Below are 22,735 nucleotides of genomic sequence, written 5' to 3' on the forward strand. Positions count from 1 at the left end.
AAACGACTGGGCAAAGTATATATGTGTGTGTGTATAAATACAGAGGAAAAACAAATGTGACAAACTGTTAACAATTCATGAATCTAGATTATGGCTGTATGGGCACTCATAATACTCTTCCTTCATCTTTTCTATAAGTTTAAACTTTTTCAAAGTAAAAATTTGGAGGAAAAATACCCTATCTATTGTTGAGTCTGTGATCCAAGGTAGTTACCTCCTCCACGAGGCCTGCTCCTTGGCCCCAACCTGAAGGAATACCTCCCTCTTCCATCTTCCCAGAGCTCTATGGTTTTGCTTGTTATATCACCTGACTCCAGCTGCCCTGGAGTGGAATACGTTGCAGTGGTGTCTGCCCCTTCCCTGGGCTGTGAGCACCTGGAGGGCAGTGGCCACAGAGGCCTCAGGATGGAGAGGGTGAAAAGGAAGGCTTGCCACATCCCAGCTTGGCCTGTGCTCCAGGCCCCTGAGTAAGGGCCCTTCCTGCTGCTATTGGGTCCTTCCCTCTTAGATAGAAAGATGAACCAATTTGGAGCAGAAGGATCTATTTCAATGTTGTTTCAGAGTCTGGTCAGGGTAGCAGACCACACTGGGTGGATATTTTTTGCCAGGGTTTTTCTGAGGAATGTGTATGGATGGAGAGAGGGAGAGGGAGAGGGAGAGGTAGGAGAGAGAGATTTAAGGAACTGGCTGACATAATTGCAGAGGCTTTACAAATCTAAAATCTATAGGCTGGCAGGGTAGAGACCCAGGGAAGAGTTGCATTTCAAGTCCAAAGGTGATCTGTTGGCAGAATTCTCTCTCCTTCTGGGAAGATAAGTATTTTTCTATTAAAACCTTCAATTGGTTGGATGAGGCCCATCCACATTATGGAGGTAATCTGCTTTATCAAAGTCCACCAATTTAAATGTTAATTGCATTCTAAAACACCCTCACAGAAGCATTCAGAATAATGTTTGACTAAATATCTGGGCACTGTTTGTAAGTTGACTTATAAACTTAACCATCACAGTCTACTCCTTGTCAACTTGGCACCCATACATATCATCAGATTAGCCATACTTAATCTCCAAAAAAAGACAATAATAAGGTCATAATTCCACCTAATGTGATATAACTATCTTGCATACAACTGAAAATGCACTAACCTTTTCCCCAGAAGAGGAGGCAAAGTCCTCGTGGTGTTTACTCTTCTCCTTGGTATCCCATAATTTAAGTACTATGATATAAAGTTAACAATACTATGATATATATGATATAAAATATCTTACATTACATGATAAGGAGATAAGAGAAGAAAGAAAACAAAGGTATCACACACCCTCCTCCCCCCAAAATAAGAAAGAAATACTCATGACAGTTACAGTCCTTGTTTCCATAACTGGTCACGTGGCTGTAGCTGGTATTTATAATTACCTTTTCCAACTGTCTTTTCCATATTCCCTTTGCCCTCAGCTGGTCATGATTCTTTACCTGATGAGGTAACCAAACCTTCATTCATGAAGAGTCCAGGCCATTAGTAGTCCTGCCCGAATCCGGTTGTAATTTTCCATTGGCTTTAATCACAGGGCATGGTAATATTGAAACACCCTAAGGGAGTTGTATTCCAGACATACTCCTCCTTATCTCCCCTTGATGTTAAAGGCGTATGTTTTGGCCCCTCCTTCTTGCAGGTGAGCCAGTCCAAAGTCACTTGGCCATCTTGAAATTTTTCTCAGGTCCTGATTCTGTGTCATGCTCAGGATATTCTCATTCTGTTCAGACCAGTTCCTATGCTCATTTACGCCCACATATACCTGGCAGGGAGAGCTCAAGATGGAGTTGGCTGGAGCTGCCCTTTGGCATAATTTTTTCTTATGTGTCCCCAAGTAGCGGCACCTGCCTTTGACCCTCTGCTTGTCAGAGGGCCAGACTCAGACATTTTAAGCTTAAAACAAATAGTTACAAAGCTGAACTTTGCCTCAGTGACAAACAAACACCCAAAAGTCTAAATATTTTATTGTATTATTAGTTAGGATCAGTGTGAGAATTTCCCCTCCCAGCTTAAGACAAGCATTGAAATACACATAAAGTCTGGAGGAGGCCTCCTGGGGTGTCTTTTACCCCCTATTAACTGAGAATTCCAGGAGTATCTGGCTTGTAACTTGCCTGGAGAGGATCCTGTGTGCCGTGCCAATAGTGCTGAGGGAGCCTTGCTACGTGCCCAAGAAGGTGAGAGAATGCCAACTGAGAGAACTCTCAGCAGAGGGAAAATCTTCAAGTCTTGGGAAGAGCCTGGTGTGAGATGAGGGGGTTGGTGTGGAGCAAGTAGGCCTTTGGAAAGAGGTGCTGGCAACCCCAAACAAGAGGCAGCAGCTTTGCAATTCAATTTACCTTTTGAAACAGCAGGCTCTGTCTCCGGTAGAATAAGCAGAAAATATAATGCACACTCATTGGAAAAAAAACTGAAAATATATTTTGATAAGCATATGGTTTTATATCCTTTTTTAAGTTTATTGTAACATATTACACATTCTTTGAAAAAATAGAATTTGAAGTTCAGAAAATTAAATCAGATTTAAGGGTTAAGAATCTTGTTCCATATTTTTGTCTTTCAAAGTTTATATGATCAATCAGAACCTATATTTACTTTCCCTAAGTGAAGGGAACACATCATGGCATCTGTATTGTCCTCATTGAAAGACGTTTCCATGTAACTTCCAAGTAATTCTAGCTTCTGTTAGATTACTGATGAAACAATGCCCAATTGGTTAAAAAAATTTTTGTACTCCAAATAGCCTTATAAATGTGGACGTTTATACTTGTCTTTCAAAGCAAGAACCTTAGGACAATTGGTCATGTGCTTAAAAGTCTTTGCAGTGGGACAGACTTAGGTGGGATCTGTCTCCGCGGACACTTCCTGTGTTGCTGTGGGCTAGTTACTTAACCCCTCAAAGCCTCGACTTCCCCAGCTGCAAAAGGCAGATAACCTTGGGCTACTTTTAGGACTACTGCAGAGATTAAGTGAAACAATGCACACAGGGCACCTGACCTGGCGTCTGGTACCCAGCAGTCAGTCACTAACTGCCACATTGTATAACTGAGCACAGGAACCTGCACTGGGCTGTTATGGCGTTCCAAGAACAAAGCCCAATGCCTGACATATAATAAGGGCTTAAGCCATGCCAAAGGAAAGGAGGAGGGAAGTTTTATGGGTTGCTGTAGCTTGAGGTGGAATAAACAGAGCTGGGGACACAGTTGTTTTTTATCTCCCTATATTCTCCCATCTTCAAAGATCCCAATTTCCTTGAAAGAACTTTGCTTAAATTCCCAGTCTACAGTCCCCAACTCTGTGGCTTAAACGTTTTAATTAAATCTGTTAGAGTCAAGAGACAGCAAGGCGGTGGGGATAGGGGTGGGGATACCATCCCTCTCTTTCCCTTAAGGCCCGAGCACCTGTTTTCCTTATTTCTTCGCTTCAGGGGAAACCTGGGCCTCCAGCTCTCATTACTTGTACAACCATGTGAAGACCATGGACTCGTTTCAGCACACTAGATTCTGAGCACCATGGCTTTGTTTCATTTTTTATTTATTTTTATTTTTTAAATTTTTTTTTTTAAAAAATATCTTTATTGATTTCAGAGAGAGGAAAGGAGAGGGAGAGAGAGAGCCAGAAACATCAATGATGAGAGAGTCATTGGTCGGCTGCAGCCCGCAACCCGGGCATGTGCCCTGACCGGGGAACCGAACCCTGATCGCCTGGATCCTAGGTCGATGCTTAACCACTGAGCCACGCCCGGCCGGGCACAACTTTGTTGTAGAGTAATACATTGGGCCTTTTCTCTCCTTCACTGTCAATTATAGAAAAAGCCTCTTGATATTTCTAAAATTCTGCAGGTTAAGGGTAAGATTTCTTGCCAAAAAGTTTTGTTTTTAAAGAAAATTCAATTGCCTTAAGACGAGCAGAAGACCTGCGGCTTTGGGATAGTAGTAGATGGTGTTATTATTCTCTGTCCCCCAGCAGAACTCAGTACAGAGCGCTGCACAGTTGGGTGGGCTCCTGGACGGCTTTGAGGTGGCTGGCTCTCGGCAGGATTTCACTGCACTGTCTGGCATTCGATGCTTAACACTGAGGGAGGAGAAGATCAGGAGAATTCATAGGTGGGGCAGGGCCAGATCTAGCATGGGAGGGCTGGGGCCTTGGAAGATGAGGCAACGAAAGAGCCTGAGCCGGGACTCAAGAAGGGCGTGAGCTGGGAAGCAATTAGGAGCTGATATGCGGACAAGAGTAAACACTGAGTCTTTCGGAATGCTAACTCTTTTACAAAGCCTCTCCTGAACCCCTGCCAGAACTCCCACTACACTGACATGTCCCTTTTTAAGAAGATTTACAGGAGACTTCTAATGATTCATTTAGCTATGTACACATCCCATTTCCTTTTTAAGGCAGGGACTAAGGGCTCTTTCTCTCCCAACCTAGCTTGGTAATTTGCAACAACACCCTCTTGGTGTTGAAATGATTTGAAAATGTGCTAAGTACCTGAGACCTGTTATCCAGGCAGAGGACTTACTTTTATGGAGTGACAGGGGGTGGGGGGAGTAAGAAGGAGAGAGAATCTTGGCACAGAACTGAGTTTTCCCATTTTCAAAGTGAGCAGCCAGGACCTTGAAAGGAGGGGAGAGGTTTAAAGTGGGGCTAAGTATGGCTTTGTGAAACACTCACTTAGTCCAGCCCTTCAGCTGGCCCTCTCCTGGGAGTTTCTGATGCTAATACAGGGACAAGAGCAAACACTGTGACCTTCTGGGCAAGGGGATATTCTGAAGGGATTTGCCTGTCTCTGGAGGGCAGGGCGACTGGGAGAGAAAAGCAGTAAAAGCTCAAACTGAACAAATCAATTCCTTGTTAGCAGTATTAATTTGGTGAGAATGAGGCCTGGAAGGTGGACTGAGATGCCTCTTTTGGGTTAACTAATGGCTTAACCTGGGTTCCCCCAAAACAGCGTGAGCAAGAACTTGTATACAGGTAGTTTGTTTGGGGACTGAACCCAAGAACAGGAGTGGTGGACTGGGAAGAGTCAAACAATCCAGGAGGGAAAAAGAAAGGAAATCCAAGGCTGCATTACTGAGTTGATCAAGTTGGGCACTACAGTGGCAACTGGGGCTCCATCCTCTTAGGAGCTATCTAGAATGTACCTTGGAATTGACTACTAACTAGAAGAGTGGAAGAGCGGAGTATTTCTCCACCTGCTCCTGTCTGCCTTGGTCAAAGGTTGTCCCTTGGGGTGTTAGTCCCTTTACACATCCAGGTTCTTGCAGGGGTCCCAGGCTACAGTGACATAGAAGCCCTGAGGCAAAAAGATACAAGGTGGGGCTGAGGCAAGGTGCTCTTGGGTTAGGCTTGCATGCAGCTGGTTGCCACAGCAAAGCTTGAGTAGAAAGACAGGCTGGGAAGATGAGGTCAGCCACAGGAGGAGTCTGATGTAACCACAGGCAGTTTAAATGTTCCTTTCCTGTCTTCCATAAATAGAACTATATTTCCATTTAATTCTCAGTCCAAAGTCAGGACCTATGGTTTTCCTAGGTGGAATATTAATTCTCCCTTAATTAACTGCTTTTCCAGCAATACATAAACCTAAAAAGTGTAACCTGGTGACTCAATGTAGTGACTCGTTGTTATGACTGTGACATGGAGTAATGCTTTTCAACCATTGCACTGAAGCAAGTATTCTGGCTTGAGTCTGTCTGTGAAATGGGTACAGAAAACCAAGTGCATCCTCCCTCCGTGATTGTCCCAATTTTAAAGGCTCTATGGGCCAGGGGCTGGGGATAAAGAAGACACAGCCTGGACCCTGAAGAAGCTCATGGGATGGCCCTGACAGGTTTCTTTAAAACCCCACCAAGCCAGTTACTCCACAACTCCTCCCCCTCCTTTCCCCGTTTTCATCTGCATGGTCCCTTTCTAATCAGCCTTTCTCTGTAATTTGACCTAAACATAACTCTGCCAATGATTTGCCCTGATAATTTCCTTTTTTCCTCAGTCTGTTTTTTATTCTGAAGAACTGGCAGGGGTGGAGTAGCCTGATCTGTGCTGACTGTCCTCTGAGGTTGTACTGTTGAAACTTTTGGAAACTGTGCTATTCAACTATAGGGTGTCCCAGAAAATGTATACACATACTGTGAATAATTATAAAGGCCGTGTTTATTAAAATACATTTCATTTTCATTTAACAGCTATCAGCTGTTTTAATGAACTCTGCCTTTATAATTATTCAAAGTGGGTGTATACATTTTTGGGGGGACACCTGTATTTATTTATTTTAATCCTCGCATGATTTAAAATCTTTAAATAAATTTCATGTGATTAAAAGACAAAAAGCCAACCCACCCACCCCGGTGAGCTCTAAAGGCAGCAAACCCGCAGGGACTTGGCAGGCGCCTCTCCCTCGCGAGCGTCTGCGCACTTCCTGAAGCAGCACCTTCTCTCCCCGCGGGCTCCGGGGGGGGCGGGGAGACTTGTGCGGGGCTGAGGTTCGAGCGGGCGCGCAGCAGGGGGCGCCTACCGAGGGCAGGCAGCTGGGCGCTGAACGACTGCGGGAACTCTCAGCCCGAGCGGGGCCAGGCAGACGCCCCAGCGCAGAGCCGCGTCGCGGGAGCAGCCCCCGCCCTGGCGACGCCCGAGGCCTGGGCCCGCCTGCGCAACCGGAACGCGGGCACCCAAGGTGTCGGGGCGCATCCGGGTAGCTGAGGCCGCGGGCGTGCGCGCCGGCAGAGGGCCTTCCAGGAGGAAGCGGCGGCAGCGCCCCTAGACGGTCGGCCGAGCCAGGGGCGCGGGCACCTGGGAGGCGCCGGATTGAGGCGAGAGCATCAGCCGAGCCTGGCTCCCCTGCCCATTTAGTTCGGGGTAAGAGGCGGCGCCCGCACCTCGCCGCTGCGGTGGGGTGTGCCGGCGCGCGCTGCTGGCTTTGGTTTGGCCTTGCGCGGCCCTCAGCCGGGTCGCCGCGTTGCGGGTGGGGAAGGGGGCGCAAAGTCCTGTAGGCCCGGCCGTGAGGCCGCGGCGGAGCAAGGGTAGGAAAATGGACCGATCGTGCCCGGACCCGTCTCAGCCTCGGACACTGCTCAGCCGCCGCCCTCCGGGGTCTGTCCGCGTCGCGGGAGCCTCGCCCGGCGTTATGGGGAATAAGGTGCTCTGCAGGAGGCCCAGGTTGAACTAGCGGCCCGAGGCCCCCAGGATAGACCTTCGGGACTCATCCTTCCCTGCTGCCGCATTTTACACTAAGGGGACCCCGGCCCCAAGAAGGGAAGGAACCGGCCCAAAGTCCCATTACTGTAGTCCCGGGCTTTGGGCACTGCTCCCGTCGCCGCCGTATCTCCTCTTGTTCGGCCCGGCATCCCCTCCCCAACCTCCCGCGTCCTCCAGGAGGCTCTATGCTCGCGGACGCGGGGAGCGCTCCCTCGCCTCCTGCGCGCCCTTGGGAAGGATGCTAGACAGAGGTCTGGCCGCAGGTCCAGCCGCCTTGAGCACTAGCCAAGCCGGCGGTTGCTGGAGTCGCGGACAGGCCACAGGACCGGGGCAGAAGGAGACCGAACAGGGTGGAGGCGCCGCGGTAGCGGGCTGGGAACGGTGGGGGTGGGGGTGGGGGTGGCGGCGGCGGGGGTGGGGCCGAAAGCCAAGGGGGCGCCCGGGCGGAGTACGGCGGGGCTTTGTCTGGGCGGGGCCGCTTCAGCCAATGGGAGCGCGGCTCTGGCCGAGCCCCCGCGGCGCCCCGCCGCGGGCCGGCGGGAAGGAAGGCGCCCCCGAGATTGGCTGCGCCGCGCGGCGGGAGGCGGCGGCGCCTGCGCGTCTCGGGCGTCGCGCGCTCCGCCTGGTGCGGGCTGGAGGGGGCCTGGGGCCGCTGGGGCCCCGGCTGTTTGCGCGCCTTGGGTGCGCGTCCCTGGTGGGGGAGGGGTTGTCGTTGCGCTAATTGTCGAGCTCTGCGCGGCTTTTTCCAGCCGGTCAGCCAAAATCTGAACACGGTCAGCTGATGAGGAGTCACCCTCCAGTCCTGCGAGGGGGTGCAGAGGCACATGTTCCATCCTGGAAGGTCGCCTGCGAGCCTCTTGCTGCCGGGATCCTTTATGACGCAGTAAATGTATTTTTCACCCGAGTGTTGGATCCCGCCCCTGCACAGGGTATATATACCCCCGGTGGATTAGGAAGCTGACCTTTGAGATGTGTGTAGCTTTCACATTCTCTCTAAATACGCTTTTATAGAGCGTCTGCTTCCTGTCAAGCACCAGAGTAGATATTTTGCAGGAATCAGAAATCAATGATATAACACGTGGGTCCTATCTGTGGGGCACTGATAGTCCAATGGGGATTGGTGTTTAGATGGGGTCTGTGAAAGACCCCAGAAATACCTCTAATGTTACTTATTACCCTCCCTGGGTAAGTGCTGTTACAGAGGCACAGAAGGAAGGAGTGAAATGCGAATTTGGGAAGAGATTGATGTTTTTTATTTAGGGGATCAGGAAAGGCATCTTGGAGCAGGTATTAATTTGAGTCAGTTAGGACTTGGTCAGATGAATAAGTCAGATTTAGTATGGGATGAGCAAGGCCTGGAAATTGGGACGTACAGGGCTTGTTGAGGGATGGTGTAGCAAATGGTATAATGAGTAGATGAGAAAAGTATAGCTGAAGATAGATTTTGGAGGGGCCAGTGAGGAGAAGGATTACCAGCCTGTATACTCTGATTTGAAATGTGGTAAGCACTTATGAATTGAGTGGCCCCTTCATCTGTCAGTTGGACTAATGTCATTTGGACTAATCACCAAAATCTTGAAAATATCTTTGATTCTTTCTTCGTTCACACCCTACATTTAATTTGTCAGCAAATCATAGTAAGTTCTACCTTTAAAACATAGCCAGACCGACCGCTTCTAATTACCTCCATGGTTTCCACCAGGGCTGGTAGCCCTTTTATATATCTCCATGGATTTCACATTTCATTTGAGTTGTGCAATGCACAACCTGCATGATTGTACATTGTGGCCCTGGATTACTGCCATAGTTTCTTAACCTACTAAGAGTTACTATATTAAAATATAAGTCTGATCATGGTATTCCTCTGCTGAAAACTCTCTTAATTCATTCAACTATATGCCTACTGTGTATAAGGCACTGTTAGGTATTGGGGATACAATGGTAAACAAGACAGACTAACCCCCCTCGTCTCATAGTTTACATTCTAATGGGACTGAAACACAACAAATAAGATTAAATAAGCACAATATGTATAACGTTATAATGTAAGTTGCCAAGGACAGAAAAAAATGGAAGTAGGGAAAGGGGATAGAAAATGTCGGGGTGGCCAAAGGATATCTTACTGAGTAGACATTTGAGTAAAAGACTAAGGGAGAGGATGAGCCCTGAGGATAGTGAGGGGAAGAATGCATTGGGTAGAGGGAACAGTAAGGGCAAAGGGCCTGAAGTAGGAGCTTGCCCGTCATGTTCCAAGGACAGCAAGAAAGGCTGCTATGACGGAGGTGCCGTGAACAAGGGTGATGAGGTCAGAGAGGTCATGGGGACCTAGCTTATGGATTTTGGCTTTTACTCTGAACAAGAATTTGATGCAGGAGTGACATGGTCTGATTTCTTTTCTTTTTTCTTTCCTTTTCTTTCCTCTCCTCTCCTCTCCTCCCCCTTCCCTTCCCCCTCCCCTCCCCCTCCCCCTCCCCCTCCCCCTCCCCCTCTCCTCTCCTCTCTCTCTCTCTCTCTCTCTTTCTTTCTTTCTTTCTTTCTTTCTTTCTTTCCTTTCTTCTTTTTCTTCTTTCATCATTTTCACCCTTTTTTGCATTTTTTATTTCTTAATTACAGTTTACTTTCAATATTATTTTGTATTGTTTTCACGTGTACAGCATATACTTTACAAAGTGATCCCCTCAATATTTCCAGTACCCACCTGGCACCATACATAGTTATCTCAATATTATTGACTATTCCCTCTGCTGTACATTACATCCCCATGACTATTTTGTAACTACCAATTTGCATTTCCTAATCCCTGCACCTCTTTCATCCAGTCCCCCAACCCCCCTGACATGGTCTGGTTTCTGTTTCACAGGACCATGCAGGGGGTGTTGAGCAGTGTCCGAAGTGGGGCTAGGATGGAAGCAGGGAGCCTAGTTGGGAGGCTGCTGCAGTAATCCAGGTGAGGAGGGATAAAGGCTTAGACAGAGATGACAGCAGAGGGCAGTGCTACTCAGAGCCCTCCAGTGGGGTCTCCGATGTAAGCTATGCAGCTGCCACTGTCTTTATGGCCCATTACAAAGCCACCAACTGGAGCATGAGCATTTCCAGAGGTACTTGGAGAAGTCAAGGATGCTGAACATACTGACCAAGGTATTGGTAGCCTTATATGAAAAACCAGAGAAACCTAATAGTGCTTTGGAATTTTTAAAGCATCACTTAGGAGCTGCTACCTCAGAAAATCTAGAAACAGGGCTGCTTCATCTAGAATTGGCAGAAATGACAGAGAAATATGAAACTATTGTAGAAGAAAATAAAAAAGTCTGGAGTTCAGAGGAGAAGGCTGGTTGGAGAGAAACATTTGGGAGTTGGCAGCATGTTAATCATATTTAATGCTATGAAAGCTTGCTTGCTCTGGTGGCGGTAAGAGGCCAAGAATGGAGCCCTGAGACTTCGTTGTTTAGTGGTCTGACTTGAATTTGGTAGGCAAAGCCTGTCTCCTAGGGATGGAATGCCTGCTTAATCGGCAGTTTTAATTATGGTAATTTTGGGAGCTCTGGTAACACTCTCTCTCCCGTCACCTAACATATAAATATGCAGCCTTGCAGGTAGCCTAGCATAGACTAACTTCTATTTAGAATTCATAGCTTTGCTTAGACAGGTTAGTAAAGTCACTCAGATCACCCTAGATGTTCTAAAGTTTGTGTAACCATAGTTTATGATTTCCTAAGAGTTTAACACAAGAGTTTAACACAAAGGCTGAGACTTAATTTGTTAAACTTTCTTCCTTGCCTGCTCTGTCCCTGACATTGAAGGTTGCAAGACCTGTTTTTCAGGAATAAACCCAGAATTATTTGCAGGACCAGGGGGCTGCTCCAGCTCAAGCTGCCTGAGGCCTGTCAGAGCAGCCTGGAGGACCCTCTGTTTACCTCCTCCTGAATTATTCTCATTGTCCCCTCATTATAATAATAAAATCTCCCAGAGGCGGAAATTTTCCACCATCTTTGAACCTGCGGTGTATGTATAGTCATGTTTTCCAACTGCGCATGCACAGGAATCCCCCACCTGTACATGAGGTGAACCCTCTCACCTTGAAGTTTATGATTTCTCTGAATAAAGATGAATCTGATCCCTTATTTGGGGACATGCCACTTTGGGAAGTGACCCCCCTGGTGTGTCCTTGCTTGCTCGCTGGCAATAAAGTTTGTTTCTTCTCATAAAATCATCTCAGAGTTGTCTTTTGGCTGGCAACTATTGAGTAATTGGACCTGCTTTGGTCTGGTAACTAATCAAGAAGTACAGAGGGGAAGGCCCATGTTTCTGTTGTCATTATAAGATCTACATTGTGGCATTCTTAGAACATGGAGCAAGTTTAAGAATTAATAATGACCTGAGAAAGAACCTGCTTTCAGTGTGTTTTAGCCAATATTTGGCTGCAAGCAACAAACTTCTGGCTACTTAATAAGAATGGAGAATAAAGACATTGCATGCTGTACAGAGCTGGAGGACAGGAGGGCAGCAGGGCCTCATAGGCAGATCTGCTTGTCAACCCATGGCTGGCATCAATTCAACACCAACAGGAGCCCCAGTTTGGGGTGGGGTACAGAAAGAAACTTTATTCAGTGCAAGCATCTGGATTGTGATATAGCACAAGAACAGCACAACTGTGGAACAACTCAAGAGTGTTGCAGCTCATTGGAGTGAGGCGGTCCTGAGGCCAGCCTCTCTGCCTAGGCAGCTCTGCTGTGGCTAAATGGTTCAGTATTTCAGCTTCAGCCGGGGAGACACAGTCTTCAGTGGACAGGGAAAGTGTGCTTCTAGAATGGAAGGGGAGCTGACTTACATAGACAGAAGACCCCCCCCCCCCATTGGTCTGTCCTCATGCAAATGAGGACTCCAAATCCTCACAGTTTGATTGATCCAAAAGGTAGTGTCCTAATTGGTCAGAATGGAGCCACTCTGATTGGTTGGTGAAGATGCTGATGGGGATATAGCTGCACAGCTCCAGTTGGACAGGGAAAGCCTCAGTCCTATTGGTTGAAATAGGATTCCAGGAACTCCTTTATAAGGGCTGCCTCAGAAGGGAAGAGCACAGTCCAGGAGTTCAGTTCAGGCTTTTGCCTGAAGTGCAGTTTGGATGAGAGGCCCTGTGTAGGAAACAGAGCCCAGTTAGTCACCAGGAGCCCTTCTTAGTTGTTTTTTTTCTGAGTCCACATGCTGAAGGAGGCTCTGTTGTCTCTCTCTCTCTCCACCTCTGTGCCTGACTCCTCTCTTTCTCTGCAGATTGGCTTCCTCCATCTCTGTGGCGTTGGGCCCAATGTAGCATAACAGCCTCCTTCTCCACTCCAGCATCCAGATCACATGTCCCTGCCCCACAGAGGCTGATTTGCATTCTTTCTCAGTGCCAGGGGACAGAGTGATGGGTTCATCTTGGGTCAGGTGTCTCTCCCAAACCCAGTACTTCATGGCTGGAAGGAGGTCTCACTGTCCAACTATAGCTGCAGAGGCCAAATCATGTGGGTGAAAGGCAGGTCTGAGACGACAGGGATCAGGTGAGCAGGACAGACCACTGCAGAGAGTGTTTTTGAAGTGTTCTCTGGGAAGAACTGGCCATCACCTAAGTCTAATCTGGTGACTAGAGTGTCTCTCAGACTAGTCCAAGTGTCTGTATTAGGTTTGCCTAATTAAGGTCTCTGTCAAACACAGGTCCATAACAGTCACCATGGTATTTATGATAAAATGGTGGTGAGAACAATGTCCACTGTATCATTTGATGTTCCTATATAATGCTTTTAGACTTTTGTTCCAGAGTAGTTATTTTTCTAAGGAATAACAGGCATCTTTCTCGAATGAGGGCTTTTAAAATTTGTCAGGTTGCCCTTTTGCATGGCCTCAGGGAAGCCCCATTAACTGTGCAGTTAGCATACATAGCTGAGTTGAGCTGGAACTTTTAGGCAAGACTATAATAAGTGATCAGAAGGGAAATAGCCAGAGGATAATATACATCTATCTAGTGAGGGATCTCAACTCAAATGCCCATAGTGTCCCGGTAGCTAACAAAGGTGATCTGGGTAGGCTTATGGTAGTAAGTGAAAACTGTTTGTCTTGAGTTCAAGCATAACTTAGCTCCCTAGTTACATGCCTTTTAAAACACTAGACTGGCAAAATGAAACAACCAAGTAGAATAGGGGCTGCCAGTTGTCAGACCTTGGAGTCTCACACACCTTGCTGGTCTTAAGGTCCTCAATGGGGGGGTCCCTACATAGGATGGTTCCCTGCTTAAACCCAGCTTGCCCTCTCCAATGGGAGAGGGCCTTCCTTTCCCATTTGGTAGTGCCAAGGCCCATCCAGACTTCCTGTCCAGAAGCAAGTGACTTCTCTTTCCTGCCTAAGGTCTGCCCCCCAACCCCCCTGCAGTGTTCCTGTTTCTTTTTTCTTTTCTTTTTTCAAAAATATTTTTATTGATTTCAGAGAGAGAAAGGGAGAGAGAGAGAGATAGTAACGTCAGTGATGAGAGAGTCATTGATCGGCTGCCTCCTGCACGCCCCCTACTAGGGATCAATCCTGCAAACTGGGCATGTGCCCTGACCAGGAATCAAACTGTGACCTTCTGGTTCATAGGTCAACGCTCAATCACTGACCCACGCTGGCTGGGCTGGTGTTTCTGTTTCTTGATGATGTCCCACCTCTTCTGAGGATGTCAGTACTGGGAATGTGTCTCCCTTGCAGGGGATACCGTGACCTGACTCACAGGAATGAAACCAGCTATGTCTCCTGCAAGATAGTCCTGTTAGAGTGCAATGAGGGAGCCCAGCATCAGGGCAAGATGCACACTGGATCCTTGTGCTTTCCACAGGTTACCCATAGTGTCCAGGTAGTTAACATGGGTTATACATTGAAAATGGAAAGGAGGTGCCCTTGAGAGCAGACCCAAGTGTTCTTAGTGGTAGATAAGTTTCTCCCAGATTATAGATTGATATGTGAGCATCTTGATTTTGCCATGGTATCTTATAAATTTGGGCGCTTAGAGTCAAGCCCCCCAGTGTCAAGTCTCCCTGGGGCAGCTAATTGACTTCAAGGCTAAAGAGACTGCCCCCCCCTCCCCCCGTTGCTCTGCCATTCTTTAGCGCCTACCTCCCACAGCCATTTCTGATTCTAACCCAAAAGGCAAGTGAGTGGCATTTCAGGTTTGAGAACTTAATATTTACAGAGAAAGAAGTCCAGCACAAGGCATTAAGATGACAACCCTGAAGAGTATGTGGGAATCCCACTGCCCACAGTATTGTATTCTGAGTGAAAATGGCAACATGTTTAAGAAACTTAAGAAGACTAAAAAGAGATTTACAAGTCTGCCATTCTGCACATAAGACAACGTTTTGAATAGTACGTTATTCAAGGGGTGAGCTTTTGTGCACTTTAAACTATTTTGACTCCTGCAGCACTTTTAGATATTGCTGACTCGAAGGAAAATTAAATTCAAAGCCACAAGTATTGAGCATAAGGGATAGAAAGGGCTTTAATTATAGACAACTGGATTTGAAATCACCCAGTGGTGGTGACCTCAGACTCCAGTTCTGGGGAGAGGAGGAGGAGATGTGTGTCCTCAGCCAGCTTGTCAGTACTTGGGTGGGATGGTGGTCACCCAGTTAAAGAATCTGAGTCTGTCAGGGGCATCATGGGCATGGGCCTTTGATGGAGGGCGGGTCTGGAGGGGGGTTGGGGGGCGTCCTTGAGCACACAGCTCATCTCCACTCAGCAGACTCACTGAGGGCCTCCTTGGTGTCAGGCATGGTGGTGGTGGGGGATTCAAGATGGACAAGGTGCCTGGACTCACCAAGCTCATGACCTAGAACGGGAAGATAAAGTAGTGAAACAAGATAATTTTGAATTGAAGTGTGATCTTATAGAGAGCAACCCCTGTGTGTTGCATGGGGGGTTGGGGACAGCCTCTGCGAAGTCTGAAGGGTCAGAAGGACTCAGCCATCTGGAGTGAGGAAGAACAAGGGCCAGGGCCCTGAGGCTGGAAAGATCTTGGCATACGTGAGAAACTTCCAGAATACCAGTGTGGTTACAGTGCAGTGAGCACAGGGGTGGGTGGTATCAGACAAGGTTAGGAAGGAAGGCAGAGATCATTCCAGCAGGCACGGGAAGGCTTTTAGGCAAGGGAGTCACATAATTTGACTGCAGTGCTGGCAATGGAGTGAGGTGAGCAGGAGCAGGAGGGGAAGCAGGAGCCTAGCGATCCCTGTTTGTTTTCCTTTCCTGAGGATTAAACAGATTAAACCTCCACCTGCCTCCTGCAGTGAGTTTGCAGTGGTTGCCTAGTTAGTGAACGTGCTATAGACCTGTTGGCCCAGTTAGGTTTGGGTGACAGCAAAAAGGCAGGGGAGGAGCTGCCTCGCAGGCAGAACCTTGTGCTGATACGAACAGTACGTAGCCAACCACAGGCAAGTGTGTAAAGGGACAGTTCACCTGGAAAAGAGCAACATTTTTTGGGCTGTGGTTTCCTTGCTCCACTCCCTTCCAGTCTTCCTTTCCTTCCCAGAGGCCAGGAGGAACCGTCATAATAATTGACCAGAACAGAAAGGCAACCAATCCACACCCTGATCCACAGTTAATATACACAAGTAGGTGCTGAGTAGCCTTAAGGAGATACTAAGTCTACATGGCCTTGTTGCAGTTAAAGTTGGTTTAACCGTGAAAGGGGTAGAGTGTTTTAATTTAGGTTGATTAAAGCATGTCTCATTTAATAACTCCAGTCCCCATGCTATAATGAGTTTCTGACGAATTTAGCCTCAGAGCCAGTCCATGTGTTTGGTGGGGCTGGAGAGAGAGATGAAGAGCTGATTCAAATGATACATGGTGTGGGGCTGGAAAAGCTGCCTAGGAGGCATGTGGGCAAATCGAGAGTGAAGGTTGGTGTCCTGGGCCACACAGGTTGGTGATTTGCCGGATATGGAGAGCACAGAGTATGAAGCTCATGGAGATGGAATCCCTGAGAGGGTGGGCCCCTAAGTCCCCAGTGGTTGCTTCAGGGCCTGGTGTGAGGATCACTGGAATGGTCCACCCTCTCATGCTGCAAATGGGTGATGACTTGTCCAGGCTTGCCCAGTGAGTTGGTGGCACAGCCAGAACCAGGACCCAGGTTTCTAGACGTCCTGACTCCATCAAGTGAGGCTGCAGCTTGAGAGGAAGCTACAGGACAGGTCTATCTGATCGGACCTGAGCCAAACAGACAGGGCCCAATTTGATTTTTGCAACTTGGAAGAAAAATGGCCCCTCCTGCCTGAACCTCTGTAGGCAACAAAGCAATGCTGAGGGTGCATTTTGTGTTTCAGACCCACCAGGAAGAGGCTGATCATTCTACCTCCTGTGGCCACAATGCTGACCGCCCGCCTCTACAGACCCCTGTCAAAGCTCTCTGGGAAAACCTTGAGTTTCTCTGGTGCAGAAGATGGAACAAGGTAAGAACCTTAAGGGTGAAGTCCTTGAGGGTCACACTTTCTGGGCAAAGCATAGAGAGCTCTTCCACATGGATGATGCTGGTGGTTGTAAGGCCTGACTCTCAGGGTATCTCTTAGTCCCCGCCGTGGACCAGCAAAGGAAACTCAAAGGCGTCCTCAGAAGAGAGAGACCTTCCCAGGGCACACAGGGCACAGAAGAATATTTTTCATCAGGTTTTTTAACTTTTTATTTTGAAATAACTACACTGATACAAAAGTTGCCAAAATAATACAAAGGGTTTCCATGTCCTCTTCACCTAACTTCCCCGAATGTTGACATCTTGCAAAACTGTAGTGCAGTCACAAAACCCAGGAAATTACCACTGATACATGTTAGTGAACCTACACACCTGATTCAAATTTTGTCAGATGTCCCACTAATGGACCTTTCCTGGTCCAGGATACAAACCAGGGCCCCACAGTGCCTTTAGTTGTCATGGCTCCTTACTCTCTTCCTATCGGGGGCAGTTCCTGAGTTTTGTGGTTCTTGACCTTGACTCTTTGGAGGAATGTCTCTCAGTTGGGGTTTGTGTGCTTTCTTTGTGTTTGAAGTCAGGTATTCTGGTTTGGAAGGTGCCACCCAGGTGAGGTGTGTCTTCTCAGTGCATCGCATCAGGAGGCACGGGGCACTGGTGTGTCTCATCACTTGGATCAAACAAACCTTACACAAGCAGCCAGTTAACTAAAATATCCTGAGATTTCACTGAACTGCTTGTGTGTTCAGAGAAAGCTAAGTACAAATTAAAGAAACACCTCTTCTTTGGCAGCTTTGGGGTTGCCTTTTCCAAGGGGATTCAATGCACTTTGCTACCTCATTTTCCTCTGTTGAAGCCAGAGCAAGGAAAAAACAATGCTTTTTTCTTTATATTTAAGAGGAGCGAAATTGTTAGGTTAAATTCAAAGTCCCAGCAGCTAGAAAATTGATGAGTATTTTCTATGCCAATAAATATGTTTGGAAGAACATGCATTTAGGGTTATAGCAGCATTTGCTTAAAACCATTTCCCCGGGAGACAGCAGTTTGCTTGGAGATGTGGCTTCAACTACCAGAGGATACCGTATAACAAGAGTTAAAATGGCCCTTCCAGCAGAGGTGACATCTCATCGAAGAGGGAATGGAGCCTGGCTCTGCTGAAGGGCTTTTGAGGAAGGTGATTTACTGCAATTCTTTCTCAGTGAGTGATTCATAGAAATGGCAAAATCTGTCCCCAAAGTGGCTTTTAGAGATTTCTGGAGGTTATTTTTTATTAAGAAGACAGTAATCCCAAAGGAAGTTAAACACTTTTACAAAGGTTTTTTTTTTCTTTTTCTTTTTTTTCTTTTTACAAAGGTTTTATCCTCAAAGGGAAGTGTATTAGTCATTTGAGGGGAAAGAAAGACTGTCATGGGAGATTCTGAATCTTCTGGAAGGATTGTAGAAATAACTGGTTAGGTGGCGGGGGCTGTGGGCAGGGTGGTCAGCGGCAGAGCTGAGTCAGAGGGCGTTAGCTGTCCTTAGGGCAAAGGTGTCAGCGGAGGTCTTGGAGGGAGACCTAGTGTGTGGAGAGGATGGAAGGGACCGCCGAGCCTGGATCAGAAAGGAGGTCTTTGGGTAGGGAAGAACTTGGCCTGGTCATTTTGCTACATCTCCATTGATAAGGGCCTCGTAATCCTGTCCCCACCTGTGGGTGGATCCTGTGACAGCATCCTTAATAATTGACCTCCCAGCCTTATATCTGTAGCCATAGGGTGGTCAGTACCTCTCACAGCAGGCCTCCTGTTCCTGTCTGCCCTCTCCATTCATACTGAACAAGTTCATATTTTATCCCTAGGGTCACCATGGCACCCCGATACCCCACTCGACCCCTGAGTTCTCATTCTATCTACATTTTTTTTTCATTGCTCATCTCCCATGGTTGCCCCACTCAGCACCCAGGTCTCCCATCTGAATGATGTCCATTTGGCCTGAGCTCCTTTTTGAGATGTGATGCCCTGAACAGACCACCACCCACCCCTTCCCATGTGTATCTGCCTCACCAGATACCCAGTGTGCAGCAGTCACCCAGTACACACTGTCCATCCAGATAAAAACCTCCCTGGGAGTGTCTGGATGTGGTCTCTGCCCTGACACCTGACATCCTGCTCTTCTTATTGGCTCCACACAGCCCTCAGACTTTGGATACAACAAATTATTGATAAATGGAACAATCTCAATGAATCTCCACATTGATGTTGATTGAAAAAAGCAATCCCAAGAACATATTCGCTGATACATCTGATAAGGGGCTAATATCCAAAATTTATAAAGAACTTTAAAAACTCAACATCAAAAAAACAAACAATCCAATTAAAAAATAGGCAAAGGCCTGCCCTGGCTGGGCAGCTCAGTTGGTTAGAGCTTTGTCCCGATACCCCAAGGTTATGGGTTCAATCCTCAATCAGGACACATACGTGAATCAATCAATGAATGTATAAATAAGTGGAACAAATCAATGTTTCTCTCTCCCTCTCTCTCTCTTTTTCTCTCCTTTCCTCTCTCTCAAATCAATAAATAAATAAAAATTTTTAATGGGCAAAGGACCTGAATAGACACTTCTCCAAAGGGGACATACAGACATATGAAAAGATGCTCAATGTCACTAATCATCAGAGAAATGCAAATTAAAATCACACTGACATATCACCTCACACTTGTCAGAATGGCTACCATCAATAAATCAATAAATGAAAACCCTCGTGCACTACTGGTAGGAATGCAGACTGGTGTAGCCACTGTGAAAGCAGTATGAAGTTACCTCAAAATAATAAAAAATAGAACTATTTTATGACCCAGTGATTCCACTTCTGAGAATATATCCAAAGAAACCCAAAACACTAATTTGAAAGAATATATGCACCCCTATGTTCATTGCAGGATTATTTACAATAGCTAAGATTTGGAAGCAGCCCATGTGCCTATCAGTAGATGAGTGGATAAAACAGCTGTGGGACATTTACACCATGGAATACTACTTGGCCCTAAAAAGGAAACCTTACCTTTTGCAACAGCATGGATGGATTTGGAGAGTATTGTGCTAAGTTAAATAAGCCAGTCAGACAAAGACAAGTACCATATGATTTCACTTGTATGTGGAATCTGATGAACAAACTAACAAACAAAGTAAGAACAGACATAAATACAGAAAACAGACTGACAGCTGTCAGAGGGGAAGGGAAGGGGAACTGGGTGAAAAGGGGGAAAAGATTAAGCAAAAAACCCCCAAACACCTCATAGACCAGGGGTGGGAAACCTTTATAACATCATTTGCAGGCCATATAAAATTATCAACTTAAAAATTAGTCTGCTATATTTGGTCAAACATTTAATTAACTCACCCCTAATATGATGGCTGGAACTGCGTCTCTTTGTTGAGGCCTTGGCAGGGCCAGAGCAAATGATTTACCGGGCTGTATGTGGCCCGCTGGCTGAATGTCTGGACGTTCCTTACCCCTGTTAGACAGATAACAGTATGGTGATTATTAGAGGGAAAGTGAGGGAGGGGGAGGTAGGAGAGGGTAAAGGGGTGATAAGTGGTGATGGAAGGAAACTTGACTTGGGGTAGTGAACACACAATACGATATATAGATGATGTCTTATAGATTGTACCCCTGAAACCTATATAATTTTATTAACCAATATCACCCCAATACATTCAATAAAAAACAAAATAATAAAGCAATCCCAAAAGATTACATAGTATAAAATTCCATTTATATAACATTCTTGAAATGACAAAATTATAGAGATGGAGAACAGATTACTGGTTAAAGAAGATGTGGGTTGGGAGGGAAGTGGGTATGGCTATAAAAGGGTAACAGGAGGGATCCTTATGGTGATGGAAATGTTCTGGATTTTCACTGCATTGATGTCAACATCCTGGTTGTGATAGTGTACTATAGTTTTGCAAATGTTAACATTAGTGGAAATTGAGTAAAATGCACAGGGCATCTCTATGATTTTTTAACTGCAGTGAATCTACAATTATTTCAAAATAAAAAGTTAAATGTAAAAAACTATCAGGAAGCAGGATAAAACCCAAGGTCTAAGATGTGAATTTACAGAAGGCTTTGTTAACAAAGCTGAAAGTTCTTCCTACACAGTGGCAAAAATAGTCATGGCAACTGATGGCCCACTTTCTACCAGCTTAGCAAACCCTGGAAGAAAGAGGACCTCTTCCTCTGTAGTACCAGCAGGATGTCCCTGGGGGCTCTGGGTGGGGACACAGGCAGTGCTGCTCACTGGTGGCTGAGAGTACTCTGAGTTGCTTCTGCCCCAGGAACAAGCCTGTGCTCATGGCTTCCTTTTTTCTTGCAGGCACACACTGCTGTTTTACTCTGCCTCCTTCGTCCCTGCTGGTCGTCGCACTTATGCTGATGCAGTGAACCTGGTGAGTGGCAGCCCAGCTACCTGGGAACCAGCCAGATGGTCAGAGCCCTTCCCTCTGGGCCCCTGGCCCTGAGCCACCTTCAGAGCAGGGCTTCAGGGCTTCCAGGACACTCAGATCCACTTTCTTATATTCTTAACCTCCACCCCACCTCCCCGACCTCCCATCAAGTAAGTTTTAGAGATTAAGAGTTTAGACTCTAGACTCTCATAGGCCTGGTTTCAGTTCCATTTCTATCACTTAGCATGTTGGACATTTAAAAAGTATCTGGCTCCTCACGCATAGCATGGCATAATAATCATAATTACTATATGGAGTTATTATGAGAATTAAGAATAATGCATGCACAGTGCCTTGCACATGGTAAGTAATGACAAAGATGACAGTGATTATGGTGATGGAGACGATGGTGATTGCAGGTGAGAAAACTGAGGTCCAGAAAGGGCACCTCAAGTAACATTATTAGTTGATGGCAGAGTCTGGGTTAGAACCCTGTCTTCTGGTTCTGAGTCCAAGCTTTTCCTACTAGACTATGGTGCATCTCCAGACAGAAAGAGCCAGGCAGGGAGGGCCAGGCCTGGTTCACTTGGGAAGACTAGTTGTTACTGCCCAGAGGAGGACTAGTCACTCCGCCCTCAGGATCCTGGTTTCTCACGTGAAGTCTTATCTTCTAAAATAGGCTGGCAGCAAAGCTGTCCTGGTCACAGGCTGTGACTCTGGGTTTGGGTTCTCCTTGGCCAAGCATCTGCATTCAAAAGGCTTCCTTGTGTTTGCTGGCTGCTTGATGAAGGTAAGAGATGGGTCATCTTTGTCACCATTGTCCTTTACACATAGTAATTGTTTTGTAGTGTTTTTTTTTTTTTAATTGTAGTAAAATACACATAACATAAAATTTACCACCTTAACCATTTTTAAGTGTACAGTGGTATTAAATATAGTTACATTGTCTAAGTACCTCATGTAAGTAGAATCATACAGTATTTGCCTTTTTATGACTGGCTTATTTCACTTAGTGTAATATCTTCAAGGTTTGTCCATGTTGTAGCATATTACAGAATTTCTTTTTTAAGGCTGAATAATATTGCATCATATGTATATATTACATTTTACTTATCCATTCATCTGTTGATGGACATTTGAGTTGCTTCCACATTTTAGCTACTGTGAATAATGCTGCTATGAACATGAGGGTACAAATATCTCTTTAAGATCCCTGTTTTCAATTCTTTTGAACATATATCCAGATGTAGAATTACTTGGTCATATGGTAATTCTATTTTTAATGTTTTGAGGAACCGTCAAACTATTTTTCACAGCAGCTGTACCGTTTTACTTTCCCATCAACAGTGCACAGGGTTCTAATTTCTCTGCATCCCTGCCAATACTTGTTTTCTGTTTTTAGATATTAGCTATCCTAATGTGTGTGAGGTGATGTCTCATTGTAGTTTTGATTTGCATTTCCCTAATGATTAGTGATGCTGAGTATCTTTTCATGTGCTCATTAGTCATTCATCCTCTTTGGAGAAATGTCTGTTTAAGCCCTTTGCCCATTTTAGAATTGGGTGGTTTTTGTTGTTGTTGCTTTTTAGGAGTTCCCTATATATTCTGGATATTAATTCCTTATCAGTTA

General features: G+C 46.2%; 1 protein-coding gene across 2 annotated transcripts in view; it reads left to right on the forward strand.

Annotated features, from left to right (window-relative positions):
• Positions 1-2,136: 2,136 nt before the first annotated feature.
• Positions 2,137-22,735, forward strand: part of BDH1 (3-hydroxybutyrate dehydrogenase 1) — a 36,657-nt gene continuing 16,058 nt past the window's right edge. The window contains exons 1-4 of one of the 2 annotated variants that reach the window (XM_081138427.1): positions 2,137-2,208; positions 16,540-16,665; positions 21,036-21,108; positions 21,785-21,895. In XM_081138427.1, coding sequence (XP_080994553.1) covers positions 16,583-16,665; positions 21,036-21,108; positions 21,785-21,895 — 267 coding nt within the window. In that variant the 5' untranslated portion in view covers positions 2,137-2,208; positions 16,540-16,582. Of the gene's footprint in view, positions 2,209-6,371; positions 6,878-16,539; positions 16,666-21,035; positions 21,109-21,784; positions 21,896-22,735 lie in introns of those variants that run through there. The other variant, XM_081138426.1, reaches the window with a different exon arrangement.

The sequence above is a fragment of the Miniopterus schreibersii genome, assembly GCF_964146895.1.
Source record: "Miniopterus schreibersii genome assembly, chromosome: 5".
In the NCBI taxonomy this organism is placed as follows: Eukaryota; Metazoa; Chordata; class Mammalia; order Chiroptera; family Miniopteridae; genus Miniopterus; species Miniopterus schreibersii.